At 43.6% G+C, this 25,536-nt stretch overlaps 1 protein-coding gene across 1 annotated transcript in view; it reads right to left on the minus strand.

Moving 5' to 3' along the window:
• Nucleotides 1-12,697: 12,697 nt before the first annotated feature.
• The window catches only part of UNC5B (unc-5 netrin receptor B), a 152,253-nt gene continuing 139,414 nt past the window's right edge, over nt 12,698-25,536 (minus strand). The window contains 8 exon segments of the mRNA XM_005281868.5: nt 12,698-13,529; nt 14,786-14,964; nt 16,821-16,985; nt 18,294-18,443; nt 21,213-21,446; nt 21,840-22,008; nt 23,171-23,258; nt 24,067-24,456. Of these exon segments, the coding sequence (XP_005281925.2) occupies nt 13,364-13,529; nt 14,786-14,964; nt 16,821-16,985; nt 18,294-18,443; nt 21,213-21,446; nt 21,840-22,008; nt 23,171-23,258; nt 24,067-24,456 (1,541 nt within the window). The 3' untranslated portion in view covers nt 12,698-13,363.

The following is a 25,536-nucleotide window of genomic DNA, read 5'->3' on the forward strand; positions in this document are numbered from 1 at the left end:
ACATGTTGGACCAGAACAGATTTTGCATACACTTGTGACATGTTTTTTCTACTGCTATTCCCTGCCTAGCCCTATCACTTGCCTTCCCCAGGAGCTATAGCCACATTCCAAAGCCCCATGGAGTAGGGAGTCTTTCTATTGGCTTCAGTGGACTTTGGATCAGGACCTATATGAGGAGGTCCTGTTGGATTTTCTACCAGACTTGCCCAAGTCTATTTTCTTCCCCTCCCCTATTGGAGATGGCAAAAGAAATGAAAAGATACTGAAGGCAATGGCAGAATAAACTTTGCTCAGCTCTAAGCAAAGAAGAAAAGGGGAGGGCAGTTAAAGGATTCTTGGGACATAACTATATATTTTTTTCTGTTTATACAACATCTGGTACAATGGGGTCCTGGGAATCCCAGGTGCTACCCCAATGCCAATAAAAAGTAAAATAATAATAATAATAATAATGAATAGAAACTACATTTTGCCAGATGCTGGGAATGAGCGACAGGGGATGGATCACTTGATTCCTGTTCTGTTAATTCCCTCTGAAGCATTGGCCACCATTGGAAGACAGGATACTGGGCTAGATGGACCATTGGTCTGACCCAATATGGCCAGACTTATGTACATTGCTCTGTGATGTGGTATAAAGATTTTACTGGTATTTTGTAGGATAACCTCCATAACTGCCGTGCCATTTGTAATGCAGCCACCCCAAACTCATGCTGGTAAAACCTTTGTATCACACATTTGGCTGTTCTGTATGTGCTATAGGTTTCACCAAAAAAATATGTATAATTTTTAAGAGATTGAAATAAGTTTACTGTGACTTTTTAAAAATCCCTGCTCTTACACAGGCAGGCGCCTTAGCACTCTGCATCTAATTGTCCAAGCTTCTGAGGGAGAGGAAACAATAACTCATACATTTATAAACCTCTAGACATGACCTAAAACACTTTTACTAAACATAAGTGTGCCTTCCTCAAAGGTCTACTGTCCTGGGGATCTTCCAGGGCTAGTGCAGTTAGTCTCTTGGAAGTCTGGGAATCTCCTCTTTCTAGTGGTGTAAAGCTCTTGCTTTTAGCACTTAAGGTTCATAAAATGTCCAACTTACGCCTGACAATGTTTGAGTTCTGTGTATTGCCTGTGTAGGGCCAAAGAAGGAAACATTTATTTGGGAGGCTATTTTAGTACCAAGTAAAATGAAATTAATAGCCAGCCATTTGAAGCTGCTCAGAAGTTTGGGATTTTACACTAAGCCCCGAGGAAGATGGATTAGTGGGCAGAAGCCCAGTTGCCAACTTTCACGCGGTAAACAAGCACCCCGACTTTCACAATAAGCCAAAAATCAAGCTAATCCCATTTCAAAACAAGGCCAAAACAAACCAGTCCTTAAGAATCCCAACACTCTATGTGCCTAGATCCCTCTGGCGAGTAGTCTGGGACTGTGGTGGGCCCGCTGTGCATCCCCGGCTCTCCCCACCCCTTGCCCCTGCTTGCTGGGAACCTATCCAAAAAAAAAAAAAAAAAAGAAGAAGCAACAAGCTATAAGCCAAACAAGCAACAAGTCAAAAGCTAGCCAACAAGCACCTCACAAGCCAATTAAGCCAAAACCAAGCCCAATTTCTGCATTATTGTTTTTTTGCAGGTTTGGCATGGCTGGGCAGAAGGCAGGTGAAATGGTCAAAGGGGCATGATAAAAGAGTTTAGCACGTGGATATCACCACCATATATATGGTATAATGGGATTGCACACTCAACTCTGGTGATAATTGCTCTAGCACAGGGTTAAGTGATTTGGGAATTAGGACGGAATATTGCAAGGGCAATCTTAACCATTGGGCCTGTGCATACAGCCCCCAGTTTTGGGTCTCATCTTGTAGTCCAGAAGCTGAGCTTTCTTTTCCAAAGGTATGTCCTGGTCCTTTATTGTGTGAAGAAAAAAAAAATATATGAACCACATATAAACTGATGGAGTGATGTCTACCTGAGTTTGCAAACATCTTGAAATAATAACTCTGAGAAGAATGAACAGCCGTGTTCATCCCAGTGGGGTGTAAACTCAGATGTCCAATTATGATATCAACATGAAATATTTCACTGCTGAACAAAGCATGTAAGGGAGAAAGAGGAGGATCATATTATGGAGATCTGCATGAACTACTGAATGATTCATTTTGGTGCGAAGAGTGGGTGGCATTTGGGAGAATACCACCAATTTTCCCTCCTCTCCGCATCCCCCAAACTGATCCATAGAGCCAAGAAACCAGAAGAAGAAAAAAGGAGTCCAGTGAAGCTTCCAGATTCCACCGAGGGAGAACCAAACCCAAATGGCCCATGGGTGTGTTTGACCCCCTTGAAAGGGAGTCAAGTATGAGAAGGCCAGCGGAGCAGACAGAACCAAGTTTGTACACCTGCAATCTTCTACGAGCAGTGTCTCATTTTGTCATCTCCAGTGGATGGAGCTTGGTTTGTGGGTGGCGCTCAGAAGACGACCTCTCCTTTTGTTTATAATTTCAAGCCCTGGCACTGGATTCAGAAATGTCATTTGTGCAGCTGAGGAGCACATCTTGAGCAGACTGCACGCATCATGGGCAGTTTGTTCTGTGGAGGGAAGCCGCAGCTGAGCAGGTACTCAGTTAAGCACTTGGGGCTGAGGGGAACTTGCTGGTTGCCACTGTAATTCTCCTCCTGTGGATGGGGAGGAGGGGGGCCAGGGGCTACCACCTATCATCTGGCAGCTGGAGAGGGTGTCATCAGCCCAACTCCAGGAACAACCGTTCCCAGGAGAGAGCACCCTGATTCCCTGGATCAGGGGTCCACACAGGACTCTCTACTGGGATGTCACGATGGAAGCCAGGAGAACCCTCAGCTGGTCTGCTGGGAGGCACCCAATACACAATCCTGCTCTGGAGTGTGAGGGCTGACATATCTATCCCCTTCCCCCCCTCAAAAAAGACCCACAGCCCACCTGAAGGCAGGGAATGGTGGGTTGAGGAGAAGGGAGGCACGAGGTGTGTCTGTTGATCCTTCAACACAGTTAACATGACTTTAGGTCATGTATGTGGCTGACACTCTGTCACCTCTCCCAGGTCAGGTGTCCATCTAAAAATCACACTGTCCCAAAGCCTTACACAGGCAATGTACAGAACTCAAACAGCATCAGGTTTAAGCTGGACATTTTATGAGCCTTAAGTGCTAAAAGCAAGAGGTCTACGTTGCTGGAAAGAGGAGATTCCCAGACTTCCAATGGGCAAACTGCACTAGCCCTGGAAGACCCCTGGACGTTAGACCTTTAAATCCAGGCACTCTTATATTTAGAAAAACTAGTTTAGGTCACCATCTGGAGGTTTTAAAATGTATGAGTTATTGTTTTCCTCTCCCCCAGAAGCCTGGACAATTAGACTTGTGGTATTAAAGCACCTGTCTGTATATGAGCAGGTCTCCCGCTCAGCCTCAGGCCATCTGGGGTTGTTTGAGTTGATTTAAAAGAAGAAAAAGGGAGCACTGTTCTCAGCGTTTGCCTTTGAGACGACAATGTGCGGCAACTGCCCGATCAGGTAGTAACTGTGATCAATTCATCACTTATTAGGCAATTTTGTCGTATTTATTATATTTTCATAGCCATGTTTTAATTATTACAAAAAGAAGAACAGGAGGACTTGTGGCACCTTAGAGACTAACAAATTTATTAGAGCATAAGCTTTCGTGGACTACAGCCCACTTCTTCGGATGCATATCCGAAGAAGTGGGCTGTAGTCCACGAAAGCTTATGCTCTAATAAATTTGTTAGTCTCTAAGGTGCCACAAGTCCTCCTGTTCTTCTTTTTGCGGATACAGACTAACACGGCTGCTACTCTGAAACTTTTAATTATTACAGTGGCATTTCATCAAGCATATAATCGTGATGGAAAAATAGATGCATCCCCCATTCCTCTAACTAAACATCAGACTTGCTGTTTCAGATGCTAGCTCCAGGGTGGAGGAGCAATGTTGCCATCTAATGGAAAATGTATGTCATTGCAAGCAGGGCACCCATGCCTTTCCAGATAATGGATGCCCATTAGGACATTCTGTTTATTCTCATACAGTCCTTTCTATGAAGCAGCATAAGATACTGAGAAGAAAAAAAAATAGAGGAAGTTTACAAGAAGCAAGTATGCACTTAAATATTCTTGAAGGCTAGTGACAGTGAGGGGATAGGGGAAGGAGGAAGACCTAGAGAGAGGGAAGGGGGAGTGGGATTTTAAATGAATCACAGGCTAAAGTGAACAGGAAGACTTTGAGGCAAGGCACAAAACAGGTCTCATTACCACTGCATGGAAAGAATAAAATGATGCAAATTGAAAACAGTTTTTAAAAATGCATTGCATTTGGTCGCTCTGAGGCTTTGGGATCCAGCCTTTTTTCTTTTAAATACTAATAAAAAAATTAGCATAAGGGTTCCAGGCGGTGGCAGCAGCAGCCACCAGACAAACCTTCCACAGTTCTGTTAACAAAATGGATTCTCGCAAGATAGACAGGGTAAAAGTAACAGGGGGTCACTTGTTCCCAATTCTCTCTCTCTTTGGTGGTTGGGATCTTTCAAACTGAAAAGTGCACTTTATTTGAGGGGGAAAAACCACACTTGCTTATGGCCAGTGCACCCAGCACAATCAATGTGCCCCCTACACACTACCACCCAGACAGAGCACAGATGACACATACATGATTCTCAGCTCAGGTGGAGAGGAAAGCAAAAAGATCCAGCCTCTGATGTACCTGCCTAAAGAAAGCCTAGGATGCAGCATACTTCTTTAGCCAATTAAGGAATCCTCCTCTTTCCAACAACATCCTGGAGAAACATATTGGAGTATAAGCAATGTGAAATGATGCCCACTGGACTGGGCACACGTTTCAAAGGGCAAGCAGTTCTGTGAGGATATTATGGGGGATGCTTTCCTTGGAGTTTCTGCAGTTCACTGTGTTCTCCCCTGGCAAAATAATCACATTCTTCCCCTTCAGAAATGTGACAAGCTTATAGGGAAAGCACTAACTCTGTGTGGAGAGTCAGCTGCCAGGGATGTTGGCCTTGATGTCCTGGTTGCATTTCAGTTCCATTAAATAACTTCTACCTACCTGCACCTTCTCCTTTACCTTAAATCAGATACAATATTAATCCAACGAGGAGTACTCGTGGCACCTTAGAGACTAACAAATTTATTTGAGCATAAGCTTTCGTGGGCTAAAATCCACTTCATTGGATGCATGCAGTGGAAAATACAGTAGGAAGATATATATACACAGGGGACATGAAAAAATGGGTGTTGCCATGCTAACTATAAATGAGAGTAATCTGTTAAAGTGGGCTATTATCAGCAGGCGAAAAAAAACTTATGCTCAAATAAATTTGTTAGTCTCTAAAGTGCCACAAGTACTCCTCGTTCTTTTTGCTGATACAGACTAACACGGCTACCACTCTGAAAGTATTAATCCACATTATCATAGAAGTGTAGGGCTGGAACATATCTTAAAAGGTCATCTAATCCAGCCCCTATGCTGAGGCAAGATTATGTATACTTACACCATTCCTAACATTCCTGTCTAACCTGTTCTTAACAATCTCTAGTGATGGGAATTTCACAACCTCCCTAGGTAATCCTTCCTTCACTTCCTGCCCAAAATTATTTGTAGTGTTGCTCTGCACTGTTGAACAGCTGCCACTTTCCACCTTGGAGGTGGCTGCATTAAAGTGGTTAGTGAAATAATGAACCAGCATATTGGCCCGTGAGTTGTGTTGACACTAGACTTTTTGCAAAGATTCCCAGTAGTTCACTTCCATGTGTCACAGCAAAGTGAGGAGTACTGATGTAGACAATGTTCCTGCATCTGCCTGCATTTTTAAATACTGTGTCATCTAATCCTTCTAAGTGGGGGTCTAAATGACCCAGTGAGAAAAGCACTGATAAGTACCAGTGTCTTGTCTACACAAGCACTTCCTCTGGTGCCACAACTGGTTGAGCTGAACCTGTGGAAAAATCCTGAGCATCCAAGCCATATAGGCTAATTCTTCCTGAATGCAGGCAGCCAAAGCGCAGGTTTCAATGTTCTATACAAATAAATTAGGAGTAGTTCTCTCTCTTTAGGTCAGAACTTGGTGGCAAACGAAGAGACTTCTACTCCAAAGTACAGTTAGCACACTTCCCACAGTCACCTACTTACTCCTCCATGACAGAAAGGCTATGGATAGCAAAGACAGCAACAGGGATTAACCACTAAAACCTCCCCTTGGATACACAGGTACCTTATATACCTTGGGTTAGAGGAGAAGTTGAAAAGGCTAACTGTTGCCAAAAGAGACTATATTCCTATAGAAAAAGCTTAGTGGAGTGCTATGTCTAGGAGTTAGTACCGCATCTTACCTGCTGGTTTGGGATGCAATCTTCTCAGGGAGGCACTATCTCCATCTCAGCTGAAGGCATGTTGTTCAAGAGCAAAATATTCTTTTGCTTTGGGCTGAAATGAAGGAAGGTAGACGATGGGTTTTCTTTAACAGAGAGAATTGTGGGTAAGCTGACCTGTTTATCAAAGATCAGCCATTCACTCAGTCAAGGCCACAAGAGGGGAGAAGCTGCTCAGTTCATGGCTTATGATGACTAGAGATGGTTTTCCTGGTTACCGGTTTTCCCTCTTGCAAATATTTGAGAGTTTGAAATATATTTCCATCCTGATTCAGGACAAAAAGTCAAAAGCTCAAAAGTACTCACAAAACAAAACCCTTCCCTCCCACCCCCCATTTCTGAACAATCAAAAGGTTTCGTGATAATTTTCAAATGTTTTGATTTCAAACTTTAACATTTTCAGTCTAATTAGCAGCTTACATTTCAAGACAAAAATATTTTCAATCCAGAAAATGATTTTTTTTCATTTTTAAAATGTCAAAAGAAAATGCTTTAACAATTTTAAAACTTTTTTGACATTTTGTCAAATCCAACGCGGTTTCATGTCATTTCGGTTTCAATGAATTGGCATTTTTGATTAAAAATAAACAAAATCCTGACCAGTTCTAGTTCTAACCCCTGCTTTCTAGGTCTTCCTGGGCCATTTCCCTTTTCAGAGGCACTGTTGTGTCCAGCTAGGTCTCTGCTGGGAACTAGATGCCTTCAATGTCAAATCTGGTGTGCAATACAGCCTGGGCAAGGTTAAGAGTTCAAGGAAACAAAGTGGACGTGGTTACAGTGAAGCACTGGACCTTGTAAAAGGTACGGGGATCAGGGATGCACCTGGGTATTGGATGGTTGGTAAGGTGGCCGGGGTCTGGTTATGGTGTGTGATGGCAAGGGGAACGCTAGAACCAGAGTTGAGAGAAGTCAGTTTGCCCATCTGTGACAGTGAGGAGATTGATGAAGCCAGCTCTCAGAGCTTCAGCCACAAGGGAAGGTCAGTGTGGGAGTTGGACTGGTATTGGAGTGGCAGGCTCTCTCCAGCCCACACTGGCCACCCACAGTTAAGTTCCAATCAAACTCTCACTTCCATCTAATAGCTGGAACAGTGCTGAGGTCTTCTCCCAGCAGTGACTGACAAGTGTTGAAAAGCCATTACCGAGTAGTGGGCTGGAAAGGGCCTGTAGAGATGGCAGGATGAGAGTGCTGGGCAGTGAAACCAAGATTAAATTTTCCTAGAAATAAGACCAGCTGGAGCCAAACCCACCTGGAATTGAAACAGGAATAAAGAAGCAAACCACATTTCATTTTTATTAGACTAGGAAATATAATTTATTGCATAAAAATTACTTTGTTACAATAGGAATGCTAAACTTTATTTACAGTTCTTAGTTTACAGAATAAACAGATGTGTGTTTAGAGGATGCTGTCAAACTCATCCCCTGGACATATAAATATGCAAACAGAATGCAGAGCAAGAGAATGGACGCTCTCAACAAGAGAAACAACAGCTGATTTTTTTCAATGAAACTATGAAATGCCTGCCCAGTATCACAAAGCTGCTACCCTGCTTTGTGTGATCATAGCATAGTGCATCTCCAAGGGACAGAGATACACACACATATGACCAAAGGAGAAGGCAGCATGTACAGTACTTGGACACTCTGACCCAGTGATCTGAGTGCCACATACACTATAATCCCACGATCCAAGAGAGACGAAGTCAGAGAAGGGGCCACAACACACACACACTGATCGGAGTGAAGCAAATACCTTCCCTTCCCTTTCCCTCCCTCGCGCACACACACAGCTCCCTTGATCAGAAAGACTAAGAAACACACACACACACACACACACACACACAGGGATCTGAGAGAGAGAAAAGCACATATACAGACATTCTGGTTCTGTACTCAGAGAAAAGGGGACACAAACACACATTGATCTCCTGATCTCACCCACACGCTGATCTGAGAGTGAGACAAACACACTGTGATCCTTTAACCAGAGAGAGAGAGAGAGAGAGAGAGGGTCAGACACACTGACAATCTACACCTGTCTTCCAAGAGCAGAGCATTCAGGATAAATTTCATGGATACCACTGAATTTCTAAGAAAATAAACAATGACAGGTTATTTACAGTAGCTTTGAAAATGTTAAAATGTCTGTGTATTAGCTGAGTGCTTTAGCACTTCCTACATTACTTCCCCTATTTGCTTATTTTGTTCAGATTACAAGCAAAATTTCAACAAATCAGATTATGAAATGATGTCACACAGACTGGTAGAACTCTCTCTATATTACAGCCATATTCAACTCCCACCAAAATCAACAGGCGTCTGTTCACTGACTTTAAGGGGAACTGGATTAGTCCCTCAGTTTCTAGCCAAGTCTACACAACACATTGAAAACCCAGTTGATGTAATAACACAAAGAAATGTCAGATAAGCTTGGAGCTCTCCTCCCAACGCAGTTCCCAGCATTGGGAAATGGGATTGTGATAGAGGAAGGTCATGTTTGTCAAACTTCCTGAATACCGTGCAGTCACACTGTTTGCTTTAAGAAGTTTTGTTTGTTTGTTTTTAAAAAAACAGCCATGCAAAAATATTTTCAGCTACATTGGAGCATTTGATCTATCCAAGTAGTCAGTTTTGAGTCTTAGATGATTTAAAAGTTTCATTAAGATATACATCCAAAACTCTGAATACATATCCAGATCTGTATATTACCTACAGATATATACAGATTTCCAGGTTTTAACGGCTTTTTGCAATTAAAAAAGGGGAAAGTGAAATTTAATATACATAATATTTAATGCACATTTTGCGTGTGAAACAAAAGATGTTTCTGTTTGCGAATTACACTAGTGACCCTGAAATTCACAACACAAGTGTACACCTAGGAGAAAATGGCTGAAGTGCTGGCAAAGAAACTTTTTATACAAACTTTTTAGACTTCTGAAGAAAACAGATTGTGTTTTCACCATAAAAATGGTCCCAGTATTTAAAAACAAAAAAACCCAGAATAGCTTCCATCTGACTAATCAGGCAAGAAGGTACAGCCTCTCCTACATGTAGGCCAGGCTCCAAGCTCTGAGACTGTCCTTTTCAATCAAGTTTCAAGACTGGGGCTGATTTGTTCTGCCACTGTTATGGTACCTCTGTACAATGAATCCATCCATTCCCAATGTGGTTGTTTAAGTAGACCCTGTGGGTCCCTTTTCCTACTGTCTGCTGTCAATTTGGAAGCATTAGAGATGGAAACAGGCTTCCAAGTACTTGTGTGCCAAAGAATTAAGCAACTGGAGGTTTAGATCCTGAGGAAATACCAAACTACCTTATAAGGGCAATGTCTTATTTTGTTATGCACTGGCTCCCTGAGTTTGTGTTTACTTTTTCTTTAGCTATAGAACTATACCACAGATGGTGGACTGGAGGGAGAAGAATGTGGAAATACATGATGGGAAGCTCACTGTATTCTGTACAGTTTTAAATTATTGGCCACAGAGATCTTGTGGTAAGTGCATTGGGGGTTTCAGAGCAGATGCAGTAGCATCACAATATAATGCTGTATTGTTTGTGTCATGACGTGTTTATCCTGGAGGAGAAACTTTTAAGAGGCAGCAACCAGAGTAAAATATTTCCATTTGTGGCTATTCAAAGTACCCTTCAGAATATTTTTCCTTCATTAAAATACCACATCCTGGAGATGAAACTTATGTTGTGTTCATGGTTACCCCTTAATTAAAATCAGCTTTGTTATTTAACCAACCTTCACTTCAACAGAGCACTTTTAATGTAGAAAAGAAGGAAAGAAAGGAACGGCTAAGTTCAAAGAGGGAGAACCACTGAGCTCCATGCCATCCTTCCCAGACAAATTAGGTTACACAGACAGATTAGTGAGGGACTGTCTTCTACTATACATATTCTAATATTTGTCCAGTGTAATTTTAAATGGTCCACAAATTCCCCAGCCTAATCTGTTAGGGATTTTCCTCACCTTTTCTCAATTTCTCCATTATTCCTACTTATATCTGCTTGTGCCACCCTAAATAGTTCATCTTCTCTCAAATATGTGTAGACTTATACACCCTTTAGTCAAGTTTGACATATTATGGGCCAGATCCTCAACTGATGTAGCTCCACTGCAGACAATGGAGTTATGGTAATTTACATCAGCTTGTCTACACATGGAGTTTTTCAGGAATAGTTACTGCACTTTAAATTCATACCCTGGTTTAATCCAAATTCATTTTATTAAGTGTAGACAAGTCCTGAGGAGTTGGTTCTTAGTTCACAATTTTTTCTCAGTCAGTCCCTCCATCAAACGCCTAATCATTTTTATTGCCCTTCTCCTATCTCCTTACAGTTGGGTCAATGTATTTCTAGTACTGTTGCACTGAAGACTGCATGCAGTATGCCATAGCGGTAGCACTATGACCTTATGACTCAATGCTGACTGCATATGCTGTTGTGTTGCATTGCTAATTTTTGCTGCCACATGGTGCTGCAAATGTCTAATTTGCAGTGTTTTCTTATTTCCCCCACCCCACAATTTCATTTAGTATGAGTGCCTGCCAGGTTTCTCTTTCCCAATGAGTTTGTGTTTCAGATAATCTTTTTCTGCAGATAAAACAGCTGCATTTTCCAATTTTAATCTCATATTGCTATCTTCAGACAGTGTTTCCAATCTCACTGGGTCCCCTTTGTATTAGTTCTCTTTCTTCACTGGTATTTGCAACACATTCTAGTTTTCCACCACCTATGAATTTCATTAATGTGCTGTTTACTCTCTCTTACAGATCATTGACCACTGCACAACCATGCTAAACTCCTCTCCCACTTGCTGCACTATTCTTTATGGTCTCTCGACCAGCGTTCAGTACAAGCATATTTCAGTCAATTTATCAAAGTAAGAGTTTGCGAAACATTGTATCAAAAGATGGATTTGATTACAAGGACTTTAAAATGATGTGGTCTTCAAACTAATCTCTATATCGCAGGCCACTGGACCTTGCTTTGTAAAAATAACCCCTTCTCACTCAACACTCCCCCGCAGTGGGAACCCCTTGTTTAAAGTGCCAAAATATAGATTTAGGAGTCTAACTGTAGGCTCCCATTTTTTACAGTCTTGGCTTATGGATGGTGGCATGTTGCTGTGTGTTAGTGCACGACTGTATCAGTGAGTGTGTGTATTTACATTGTTGATATGAAGGTCTATTTATCCTAACAAGTTTCTTTCTTTCTTTCTTTCTTTCTTTCTTTCCCAAATGTCCCAGAAGAATGTCCTCCAAAAATATGGATCTTAAATACTTTGGGCTCCAAAATCTGACCCACCCCAGAATTGTAATAATCTGATGGCAGCTGTCCCATAGATACCACCTAGCTTTTGATGAATTCACCACTGTGTTAAAGCACTAACCTTCCCTCCTAAACAACCCACATAAGAGAAGAAAAAACAAACAAACAAACCGCTACTGTAGCCTCTTGTCCTCCTCTTGCTGGCTGTGCTGGGCGTTTAGTGAGTTTTCTAACAAAGGAAACTCCCAGAGCTGTACTGATTGCATAGGAACTAGGAAAAGGCCCATTACCAGTAATGCTCATCTTGTTCAATTTCCTGCCAGTGCAGGAGTATTCCCTGCAGTTTAGTTTTAAACATCTCACATTTGAGGGTGTCTACTGCTTCTTCTGGGAGAGACTTTCACATTCCAACGACGAATACACTTTCCCCTGATATGCAGCTGAAAGTGTCCTTTGTACATTATCATTTCATTGAAATGATGACACTGGTGCACACAAAAAGAAGCTAATGCTCTGAAGCCACATTCTTCTCTCTGATTCAAACAGAGATGAGATGGGATTGGGAAGGAACGATCCCTGAAAGGAGGGGAGAGAAGGCTGTGTGAGGTTTCAGCTTCTGTAACAACGCTGAGGACTTCAGTTGCCATTTGAAGAAAACCATGAAAAGAGCAACAATGCCCTTTAACCTTGTTTCCAGAAATGGGTTTGTTCTTCTGTGAGCTGGTTGCTTAAGTGGCCTCTTTGCATTGTGCTGCAGCCATAAGGAAGAGGGCTCAGCTTGCCCTTTCTGTGCCACGTGGGTCTCTAGGCACTTAACCAATCTGACTTCAGCAAGGGTCCAGAGATATGGAAACAAGTTGTTCTTGATTTTTTGTGTGTGTTTTCATTACTAATTCTCGCAAGTGTTTTACTCTCTCTCTCTCTCTCTCTCTCTCATTCTCACGCAAAGCGGACTGATGCTCTTGCTCACACACAAAAGACTTAATGTTTTTGTTTTTTTAAAAAGGACTCATCCAAAGATCTGGATAATAAATTATTTGCGTTTCCTAAGAAACTGTGGTTTTTTTCCTTTTTTTCCCCTTAATAAGCTGTCTGAAGCATTTGACAGAAGTAAGCAGTTTGGCTAGATTGTACTCGAGTCTTCTAAGCATAAATGCCATTAAAGAAGAAGAACAAAGGTGGGGGGGGGAGAAGAAAAGCCCCCCAAAATGAAACAAAAATAAACCTCAACCCAGACTCTAGAAGCCCTATATTCCTGCATGCTATGGTGGAAGCAGCTGCCCACTTCCACCAATGGCTGTCATCATGGTCACCAAAGATGCACTGCTCTTGCGCCGCAGTCCGGAGGATGGCCAGGAGGAGGAGAGAGCCTGTTTAACACTTGGATTGCTTGTAAACGGTGTGGTTGGATCTCTAAGGCGGATAGTGACTTGGTGAGGGAGGAGTGGGAGAAGGAGTTTGCCTTTACCCCTCATTGTTAGCTACAGATCAGCAACCCACCAGACACAAAGTAGAAATTGGCCCCGTCCCCACAACCCTTCCCTACCAGTTCAGGAAAGGCTGTTCTCTATTTTCTTCCTCCTCCTTCTCTTCCCCCTCCACTCTGTCCTTCTCATCCATTGCCTGAAGACTACCAGCTACTTGAAAGTAACATCAGCAGTCCCCCTCTGTTGCCATGACAACCAGCATCTCGCTCTTGCCCATCTCTTCCAAGGCACTAGCCAGGGTATTGAGATCACCATCATCTTGGTGCTGGGCTTCCCATAAGTCCAGGATCACCCCTGTTGGGCTGGCTTTGGTGGCAAAGTAGTTCAGATACCTGTGAACGAAGAGAGAGAGAAAGTTGTGTTTATCTTTACACATTTACCCTATTGGTATGGTCTGAAGGCAGCAGAAAGGGGTGTTGGGAAAGGAGGCCAGGGTATTAGACTCTGGAGCAAATCTGGGTAATTCTCTCTGATGTGCACTGGGATGGAAATGCTGTAATTGAAATGCAGGGCTCCTCAGGGCATCATCTACATTTATTATACAGCACTGATGCAGAAAACATTCATGGAAAAGCAAGGCATATTTTATTTTATTAAAATTACAAATGCTCTCTCTACCCCGCCCAAAAGGGGAATCCTAAAACAGAACAGCCCAAGAGCCATCAAGGTCCCTAGCTGGAGGCACTTGCTTTGCACAATCATGGCAGAATTTTAGGAATGTTCAGCCAGTCCAGGATCTAGCTGGATGCACATCACTCAGGGCTCTACAGTATGAATTAAAGGGGGGAAAGCACCATTCAAACCCAACAGGGAATATCAACTTCCCCACCCTCCAGGTCTCAAGGCATTATGGCCGAGCGGAAGGAGCACAGGGTTGGGAATCAGAAACTCGCGAGCTCTAATTCTCTCTTAAGTACTGGATCACTGTGTACCCTTATAGAAATCGTTTCACCCTCTCTGTGCCTCAGCTCCCCGTCTGTAAAGCAGGGATAATAGCAAAGCCCTACCTCACAAAGGGGTTGCAAGTATAAAGTAGTTCCTGAATGTACATCTAGTGCTACACAGTGGTATTTCTGAGTCACCAGAGCTTCATTTCTGTGACTTCTTTCACACAGTATTCCTTCCCTCTCCCTTCCCTTATAAGCCCACTATCGTTCTCAATGCTTGCCGGCTTCGTGTCATCAGAGAAACAGTGCTGGATCCCCAAAGTGCTGTACTTGGGGGCTGCAAAGCCCTAAGAGGTTTCTGTGTTGTTGGTCAGACACTCTCCTCGAGGCTTGTGCAAGATAATGACTTTCTGTAACTGCCCCTTGAGACTTAGCAATGCTGCAAGAGCGCCTTCTGGGGGCTGGGGTAAATCCGCTCTCTCAGATTGTTTCTGATAAATGTAAAACAATGGGCACTAAATGCCCAGCACATAATCATGCTACACCTGGGTCACACCAGCCCCCACACTCTGCCTCAGAGGAGAAAGTGGGGAGAGTGCAGAGTAACAAGGAAATACAAAACTCTGTTTTCCCAAATGACAGGTGTGAGGCAGGAAGGTGAGAGCCGAGCATCTACTGCTATACAGCGAACTGAAACCCACCGATCCATGGAAAGTTTCTGAGCAAGAAGTCTCCAGTCATTTCCTCTTGAATTGGGGGCATCAAGGCTGTTGCAGATTTTCTGCCGGATGGATAGTGGGATCTTGAAGGCATAGGGTCCCAGCTGGGTAGTCACAGCACTGCCATGGTGCAAGCAGAAGGCATCAAAGGAGCTGGCATTCTGGGAGAAAAAACATTTCCGAATGATTTAAGAAAAAATATTTCAATGGAGAACTCCTCCCTTATCAGCCTGCACTGTGTCCCCCCTTGTCACCTTACCCTGCCCACAATTCAGGGTCTGTGCATTCCTGCCCAAGAGCAGGGATGATTGTGTTTCTTTATGTGGAATTTCAGCAGTGCTTTCAAAAACTATCCAGCAGCAAAGATAACTTGGGATCACAGAGAGACTCAGACAGACAAACAAAAAAAAAAAAAAAAAGATCGGGACAAGGAAAGAGAGATACAAGATGGTAACATTCACTAAAATACATTAGGCATGGATGTCTAAGAACAGAAACAAGAAGAGAGAGGTGGATAACATGCCACAAAGAATAACAGTGAAGCAGCTAGTTCTTAGTGACACCAAGCTTTTCCCCTGAGGGTCCCTTCAGTGAACCCAGTCGAAAGCAACCTCCAAATATCAGTGCATGTGGCTAAACAATTTAGAGCAGAGCCAGTAGCATCAGAGCACATTTTCAGGGCTGCACAAATATTAAAGCCTTGAAATTCCCAGTGACTCTTCCAAATGCACTGGCTACCAAAGCCCAGCCCTTGGCCTCTTCATTCACTCCCATCTCATTGGTTAGCGCACACTTTCACCTGGCTGTGAGAGGGGACAGTCCGACTGGCATTTTAGTGCCATCCCCAAAACAGACTCTGGGAAACAGAACTCATACACAGCAGAGGTTATGTGCTATTATTTCGTGATCCACAGGTGAGTGTTCTAGGGGTTGTTCATGTACCAAAAATCAATGTCTCATCGATATTTTCAAAAGCAGGGTAACAAATTCTTATCACAACTTAGCCCCTTTGCTGTTACTGCCAAAATCTGCTGGTATCTCAGCAATAGCTGTAACTGGATGATCAATCAATTCAGTGGGCTTTTCTCTGTACCCCTCTCTCTCTCTCTCTCTCTCTCTCTCTCGAAGTGAAAGCAGTGCTAGTGAAAGGAGGCAGGTTGACAGACCTAGATACTGAAGGTTCACTATTTCTCTAGTCCTGGCAGGGAGAGCAACAGTGCCAGTTTCCCTACACTGCCTTGCCATTCCACAAACTGGCTCTACAGAGGCCACCTCTGAGCAGAAGAGGGTAGTTCAGTTTACAGGCCTTGGTCATTGTCCTGAGAGTCACAAAGAGAGCTAGTTACCACCAACTGTGAGACAAATCTCTGACTGAACCAGAAACTTAAGAAACAGGAGGCCATGGCCAACACAGATGTTAATGTAGCGTGGCATCCATAGTGGTAAAACATTGAGGAGTACTGAGAGGGGCTCAGATACTATAGTGATAGGCAACCTCTATATTAGATAAAATCGATATACAGGGATTCATGGAGGACATCTGAGGACCATTTCTAGTCTTCTCTGTTACTAGAGAGGATGGAGGACTTCCTCTTTGGTAATGAGCCTAGTGGACACATCCACAGATGGCTGTAGCTGAGCCTCAGTGATCCCAGGCTATTATCTATGGCAACAGCAGCAACACGGCAAGGGACATTTAAAGAAATAGGATGCTGTTATTCTTTTATTTAACAAGAGTGGCAAAAAGGGAAGTGTACCCCTGAGGCAACAGGACCAGCTTTCTTTGAGCTAGTTGAGAGCCTGATTCCAGTCTCACTTACACCACACATATCAGCACTCACTCTATTGATATCAACAGAATTACACAGTGGAAAACTCGGATCAGAATCAGCCCCTGGGAGTTCAGGTCAATACCCTCAGAAGAGATATCATCAGACCCTGCTCCTTCCTCTGCCCTCCCAGGTATAACTATGAGTGGGCACAGCCTCCTTGCTCTCTTCCCCTTCTCTTTGCTCACCTCTCCGAGTGTAGTGTGCAGCTGGAATATCTGCCCTTCCCCTTCCACCTGCCGGACGCAGATCTTGCAGGTGAGCTCTGTGGAAGCCAGGCTGTATCTCTCCAGGGTGAAGGTGCAGTGCAGAGCCCTCTGGCTGCCACTCCAGATGTGATAAAAGGGGATTTCCTGTCACAGCAGATGAGTTCAGTAGAATGTTACACAAATCTCAACAACCCTTCGTAAATACAGGAAGGACTTCCTGACTAAAACCCATTGGGTTTTTTCATATTTGAAATTATTTATTTTTATTATTTCTTTAACTGACAGCTTAATTAATTAATTAAGTGGTAATTTTTTTAAATGCCTCCCAAAAAAGGTTCTAGGTGCCTGACAATTAACTGTACAACAACCATAATAATGACCACACAGCCCTGTAAATACGATAGAGATTTGCTTTTAAATCATATTCTAGATTTCCCAGCTTCTACTTTGACTGGCAGGAGATAGGGATCATTCTGTGCTGACAACTGGCAGGGTGGGACAGGGAAAGCTGACAGACAGTGACCCAGCTACCATGCTGGGACCCTGAGTCAAATATGGTAAGTGAAATTTCCCCTGCTGCCTTCTCTTTCCCTTAGAAGAGTGATTATCAACCTGGAGTAAGTGTACCCCTGGGAGAACATGGAGGTCTTCCAGGGGTACATCAACTCATCTAAATATTTGCCTAGTTTTACAACAGGCTACATAAAAAGCACTAGCGAAGTCAGTACAAACTGTATTTTTATGTCTAATTTTGTAAGCAAGTAGTTTCTAAGTGAGGTGAAACTTGGGGTACACAGGACAAATCAGACTCCTGAAAGGAGTACGGTAGTCTGGAAAGGTTGAGAGCCACTGCCTTAGAAGACAGCCTGAGAGAGCAGAGAGATATATCACTCTCTTAGCAGATAATCACGGGTAGATGGGGGAGCCCTAAATCTTGACTAGATAAGAAAGTGAGTAGGCAAGGTGCTGGATTACTAGATCTCAATAGTATGAATATTGCTTACTTATCACCATCAAAGACATGATCACAGATCTGTAGCAGATCATGTAAGGCATAATCCAAACATACTTTTGCGCCTGGATTGCTGCTGGCATTCAAATATTGATATATATATATACACACACACACACACACACACACACACACACACACACACAGAGTATATATACACTGTCATTCATGCATTATTGCTTAATTATATATGAGTGAGCATGACACATGGGTCCCTGTGTGAACGGGTGTTCTTTTCTACAAACAGATGGATGAATAATTGCTTCATAGCTGTTGTTTCTATAGGGACCATTTTAGTAAAGTTTCCCTTTTGGGGGCACCTTCGGATCACTTCGCCCTGTCCTTCTCCTCCCCCCAACCTCTGCACTAGTAGCTAAAGTTCCAGTGTACTGCTACGCATGAAAATTCCATGTGACCCATATTATCACTTGGCCACCCACCTGGTATTTAGCCAGCAGCTTGCTCTTCCACAGCGAGTGGGGGATATCATGGATGGAGAGGCGTAGGTTGTGATAACTGTCTTTAAAGAGTAGTGGCTTGGGTTCCTCTATCAGGTAGCCACCGAGAGTCTTTTCCAGTTCAAGCACTTCCTATGGGGCAGACAGAGGATGGGAAGCCATGACATCAAAGGTTACCACTATCAAGTGGAGCACATGAGTTTTTAAGGCAGCGCTATGTCAATGCAGGGTCCACACTGTTCAATGAACTCTGCCAAAAAACTTTACAAAGTACAAAAACAACAACAACTACATTCAAGTTTAGTATGTTTTGAAGATATTGACATAATGGATAATGGTTGGTGTTGCAATGCAAGCCAACCAACCAGAGTTGAAATGACAAGAAGAATGACACCAAGTTTAGCCCCAGTAATCAGCAAAACACAGGGAAATTCAAATCCACGGTGTGACATGTCTCTTAAGAATTACAACAGTTGCACAGGTGCAATGATAAAACAAGAGTACAGCATCCTGCACTAAAGCGATATTTTAACATATAACAGACTAGGCAATGCTTACAACCCTTGCTGTGCTTCCCATAGGGCCTTCTTCAGGGTAAGTTACTTCCCTGATGAAGGACTGATCATTTGAAAGTTATTCTGATTCTACAGAACACACTCTCTCTAAGCTAGACCCCAATTAATTTTTTGCTGGTGAAATGTGCCATATTGACAGCCCTGGAGAATAAATTCTTCCACTTATCCAAAGAAGACCTACAATAGTGCAAGCTTCCAGATACTGCCTGGGCAATATAACTAAACTCTGATTCAAAGGATCACCTCTAAGGGGGGATGGGAATTCAGTTTTCTCCCTCATTCCATTGTTGGCCTGTCTGTTAAGGAGCTATGATAGTACATTGTGTGATGCTGACACCTATTCACCAGAAACTGGACTTAGTCCACCAACTCATTTCATAGAGGCCATCAAACAGTCATCAGATGGGAACAACTTTCAGTCACTACCATCCTGATTTGGATTTGAGTAACCTAGATGTGAAAGTCTGTGCATCCTCATAAGTCACCCCGTGGATATTTTAGAATCTGAAAACAGAACGATGCTGATTGCAATATAAGAGTTAATGAGACAGCACACAACACAGTGAGGCCAGAAACATTGTTTTGGCTTTGGACGTTGGAACCTGCCGTATTTTTCAGGTAATCTGAAGGTCTGTATTTCATAAATATGTACAGGTGGGGCACTTTAACAAGTGTGTGTGTGCCACCAGTGTTAATAACACTGCTCTGCTTCAATAACAACCCAAATCACAATAGTTATTTTCAGTTCAAGAGACACCTGGTTTCTATCATGTTCTTTTTTCATCACCACTTTAAACTTTATTTTACCAGTGTAAGACAATGTTGTTTTTATAAGAAAAATAAGATCCAATAAGATTGCCAAGTGTGGAACTCCATCTAGAGAGATCACAACAAGGGCAAGAAAGTAACACAGGAAATAAATGGAACAAACACAAAGGTCCCAAGGCACCCACCTTAAGAGATGATTTATAAGAACTAAGTTTAATATTATTATTAATTATTATTATATACCACAGACAGACAGACAAGGAATCCTCGAGTAGGAATAGGGAAACATGTCTAAGCCAGGGACAGTGGGAGCTGTGGTGAACTGAGTATTATCATGGTATATCAATTTAGGGTTCATTAGCACAGGAAGGAGAGAAAATCTTCCAGCAGTGACAACAACATAAGCCCTTGTGTAATCTCTGCAGAAAGAAGGCACACAATATAGGCTATGAAACACCCTCCCTTCCCCTCGATATTTCCTCCAAGGACCATGGAAAATGTTATGGCTGATCTCTGGGGAACACAGTAAACATGCTTATTATTTAACTTTGGTCATTTTTCACAGGGTTGCATCAGGTTGTTTGCTCCCTGGAGCCAGACCTTTCCGAGAGACACCACACAGCATCTTGCGTGCCAGCATGACCACATTTGGAAGCAATGGCAGGAGCAGGCTGAAGCAATTTGTAGCCCAAATACAGAGACTGAGGCAGCTGGAAGAGCAGTATTCATAAGTAAACTTACATGCACTTAAACTTATGGGGGAGGGATAGCTCAGTGGTTTGAGCATTAGCCTGCTAAAACCCAGGGTTGTGAGTTCAATCCTTGATGGGACCACTTAGGGAGCTGGGGCAAAAATCAGTACTTGGTCCTGCTAGTGAAGGCAGGGGGCTGCACTCGATGACCTTTCAAGGTCCCTTCCAGTTCTAGGAGATAGGATATTTATAAGCTTGATATTAACCAGCTACTGTGAGCCAGAGTCACAACTGGTGTAAACCACCACAGTCAATGGAGCTGTGCTGATTTATACCAGCTAGTGGTCTGGCCCTATATATTCAGAAATTTGCACAAGGACTAACAAACTTGTGGGCTGGTGACCTACTCAAAGCATAGTTCAGGTTACAGATCACTTCATGGAAAGATTCCAAAGCCCTCAGGATTATACCAGCTCTGGATCAAGTGCAGCAGATAAACCTACCTGAAAATCTCTGATGAATATATTGTCTAACGTTAGTGCTGGGCTAACAAAAATGGATTTATGTCTGTTGCCCATTGGGACTGCCAGGCTCTAAGATAGTTTGCTTTCCCCTGTCATGGAGAAGAACATGCTCACAGTTAATCAGTGTTTTTCCCTGCAGTCTTAGGATGAGAAAGAGCTGGAGAGTGACAAGACGTTCAGAGTTCAAAAAAGAAACACTTTTATAGCTTAGTGATTATTCATTATTTGCTATATGGTGAAACGATCTTATGAATCCACAGGTACTAAAACGGGGCTGGAGATAGAAAAATGTGACAGTGGGGGGTTGCTTACTCGTGACCCCAAACTCTCAGGCAGCGTTACCTTCAGTGCGTCTGGTGTGTCCTCCAAGCAGTACACTTTGAGGCTGTATTCTAATGAGGTGCAGACGGTAGGTGCAAAGATAGCCAGCTGGAGTCTCTTGATGGCTGACCTGGAGTAGGACTCTCCCACAAAAACATAGGTGCCAAGCTGGTCTAGTAAAACATGGCAAGACTTAGGCTCAAGCTGGCAGTAGCAGGGAGTGTTCAGGGTCTCCTCATCCAGGGTCACAACTTCCTAAAGGGAGGGATTAAAAACAAAGGTTCCTGGTCAGCCCTTTTGCTCCAGAGTAATTTGTTTGGCATAGGCACTGAAAAGTTTCCACTCATCATTCACCATGACACTTTCTGTAGTGCTGCAGGAAGCTAGCACGAGAACAGCTGTGAGCTTTCCACACAAACAGCACTCCATCCCTGCAGTAAACCTGACAACCAACCCCTTCCCACCCTCACCCCTCCCACCCCAATCTGAACTCCTATCCTTTCCCTGACAGTGACAATTCCTCAAAAGGCTATGACTGGAATTGCTGTGACCTGCTCCGCAGCCTGCACTCCCACATGTCTCCTGCTGACTGAGGTGGAGCTCTGTGATGACATTTTGTTTCCATTGTATTATTAAAGTGCACATTACCTCCCAGTTTCCTTGGTGGGATTGTGTTTTCAGCTGGAAAATCCAGTCTGAGGAGTTGATGTCTGCACAATGGGGGATGGTGAGAATGACTGGACGACACAAGAGCAACCCAGTGGGTCCGCAGGTCACCATGGGACTCAATACTGTCTGCGTGCCTTCTGAAGGTAAGCTGGAGGGGATGAATAAACACATACAGAAAATATTTAGCCTATGCCAGCCAAGTCATGCAGCTGAAGAAAGAAGGCCAGCCTGCACAGTGCTGACATGTGCTGCTCATAACTGAGGAGAGGGGAAACCTGGCATCCTCTAAACTTAACGGGCCTGATTCCCACACTGTGAAACCAGCAGCATTACAACCACATGTCATAGCGTGGAGAATCAGCTCTACTGGGGTTGAAGACACTGGGATTCCTCTGTAGATGACAATGAGCAATTACTGGCAATCGAACTACTGTGTTTGCTACCAGGAGTTCTGCTGGCCTACGGAAATACTGTAGAAGAGCTAGCCAGGGAGTTGTTTAGCAGAGGACACATACTGAACAATGGACAGACAAGTGGCCAAAAGATTCCAAGTTTGTAGTGTAGCCATTGCTTCTGGAATCTTCACTGCCTTCGTGAGAGGCCCAGGTGCTGCACAGAAATCCCCTGACAATGGGTCACAAAATAAATACAAGTGGCAAAAGAACTCATTCTGTGCCATATTAGCAAACTACACAGCAAGACACACTGCTTTCCCTCCTCTTCCCTATGTCGCCAGCAATAGTCTCTGCATCTTTGAGTGCAGAAGTAAAAACCCCTTGTTATTTACTAAGCACCAGAGAAAATGCTCGATGATCTATAAAGCACAGAGGAAGATATAGTAGCTGACTCAAAGTGCTCACAATCACACATACGCAGCAATCCAATTCAGACACAGAATGCAACAGGTGAAATTTACCACAAGGAAGCATCGCCTTTTTATTGTTAATTATGAGAAAAATAAATTCTTCTTTGTTTGGCAGCTAGAATTGAGAAGCTTAGTGGAAGAAATGCTTTAAGGATGGATTTGAATGAAGCAAAGGTAGATGCTCATCCCAGAAAGGAAGGAAGGAAAGGTGTTCGAGGTGTAAAAGGCATAGTTGAAGAAGCTGTGAAGTGGAGGATAGGAAAAGAGACAAATGGAGTGTGGCTAGGCGTGAGGCCTGGTCCGAGTAAGAAGCCAGGGAGAGAGTAGCAGGAAATGAGAGCTGAGATGCAGGACAGTGAAGAGGGAATTCAGATACGCTATCTCCTTCAGGTGGTAGTTACGGTGATGGCAGACTGCAGCACGCTGTACAGTACATTCTACTTACAGTGTGTTTTCTGCCTTGTTGATGATCAGGTACATTTCGTAGAACTTCCCCTGTGGGATTGCTCCATGAGGCACCAGCAGACTCACTCCTAGGGAAAAGAAAAAAAGGGGGGATTCTTCACAGTGAGGAAATAACGAATGAAACCCCATTGAGAACAGCCAGTTTCCTCATGGGTTAATTTCAAATGGTGGGAACACTGTGCAAACTGAACTGGGGGCCTCCCTTGTGGCCAGACAATGGTGTGAGAGCTTGAAGCCTCCTGCTGTTCTCACAGAATCTGGGACTGCTACTGCCACTAGAAGTCAGATACCATTGTGTTGAACTGTCTGTATCAGAAGTGAGTACCTTCAGAGGCAGCTGGGTAAGGCCTGTGAGCTGTAAGTTGGCAAGTGCAGTGAAATGATCATGTGTTGGGTTTATTTCAGCTACTGGCCCAGATGCTTTCACCAATATGATTTGAAAGCAGCCACCCTTGAATTTGTGGCAGGGCCTAAGAGACTTTCTAGCCTGCCAAGATGGAAATCACGCCAGACTCCGTGCAGTCAGGCAGCATTCAGAGACAGGATAACCCTTAGCACAAGAAGTGGGTGCTTGTTTTCCTCCAATGCTCTCCAACAGGTTACAACTGGAGTAGCAAAAATACAAAATGATGGTCACCTCACGATGGTGACTGATTCCCATTCACTCTACCTTAGGGAGATACACAGGCCAGCAGCTTAATGGGGATGTCATTATAGAAAGGGATATTTGGATGCATCTTTCATTCCTAATCAGCACCACACTGTCTTCAAACCCAGAGGCCAACATCAGTTAGTGATGTAACTGTAAGTTAGCTGACGTTAGAGAGCAACTGGGACAGCAGCAACCACAGCTACACCTCCCACTCTGGCTCTTACCTGTATCCGGGATAGTGAGCCTTCCTCCCAAGCAGCCAAATGTGCCAGTGGCACTGTTCCCATGCTCCCGGGGCAGGGTGAGGAGATGCTGAGAGCCCATGGCCTTGTTCCTTATGTTCATAAAGTGATTGTCCCTGGAAATGTCCCCTGGGTAGGTGCCCGTGGGCACTGCCCCAAGCAGGTCTGCCCCGTCATTCAGCCTGGGGGAGGAGGATGCTGTGGAGGAGTTGTACACTTTGATCTTTAGGTTTGGGAGTGGGTCAAGCAGGGGGGAGTTGGTCATTGGGATCTTGTCAGAGGAGTCCTGCAGGGCATACATCGGGCCACGATATACACCGGCATTGGCTGTTAGGTCAGGCTGCATGGAAGGGTGCAACAACTGGGGATTGTCTGCAAGAAGAACAAAGATGAAAAAGGCAAAAACTTCAGTAACTTGTGAATTTAAACATAAATCAAAAGAGACCTACATGGAAACCTAGCCTTAGTGAAACAATGGGCTCAGGATGTGTAAGACATGTCCCTGGGAGAAGCAGGTTATAAAGCAAGAGACTGGAGCATGGACTTTGAACACATCTGTCTCCCTTTTATCAATTACTTGAAAGGAAACTGCCTGGACTGAGAATCAGGATCAAAACTCCCTTAAGAATGAAGGAGAAGCTGCATCATAGTGTATGTATAGAAAGTTTAACAAGAATCTGAAAGTAGTTTGACTCTCCTGTAACTCTCACAAAGGAGTTGGCACTTCATTCCGTGCTGAATAGCTGAAATGCTTTGTGTTCTTTATACTTTCTACCAGTTTTCTTTCCTTATTATTTGTATTCCTGTTGTGCCTAGAGGCCCCAATCAAGATCAAGGCCTTACTGTGCTAGGTACTGTATAAACATGAAGTCATTATCTTGCTTGATTTGTTTCCTTATTTTTAAGCTCAAAAATAAAATGACCTGTGAGCAGAGCTGGGTGAAGATTGGTAATTCCATTTTGCAGAGGATTTCAATACTTTGAAATTTGTTTTTTCCCCCCAATTCAGAATTAAACCCCCAAATTTCAAAGTCCTCCATGAAAAGGCAAGTGCTGGGGTCCGGATACAGAGACAGAACTGGCTGCCCCAGAACCATGGACTCAGGAAGCCCTGGCGTCTCTGACTCTGGGGCAGTCCATCTTGCTGGCTGCCCTGGGGCTGCAGGTGGGGCTGGTGAGCTGGAAAGAAATCAGGCAGGTTTCAAAGACTACCCGGTTTCTGGAGGAACTTCACAGAAATGAAGTGTTCCATGGAGATGGTTCTGATTTTGACAAATCAGCACATTCCAATGAAAAACTGTTTTGTCAGAATTTTTCCAACCAGCTCGACCTGTGAACTCGCCTGTTACTTCAGTTCTCAGCCTATGGGAACATGGAGACTTGACCCACCCTCTGTCTCCATTGAGAATTAATAGGCAGGAATCAAATGGAATCTGATCTGTCAGGTCAGTG

The sequence above is a fragment of the Chrysemys picta genome, chromosome 7, assembly GCF_011386835.1.
Source record: "Chrysemys picta bellii isolate R12L10 chromosome 7, ASM1138683v2, whole genome shotgun sequence".
In the NCBI taxonomy this organism is placed as follows: domain Eukaryota; kingdom Metazoa; phylum Chordata; order Testudines; family Emydidae; genus Chrysemys; species Chrysemys picta.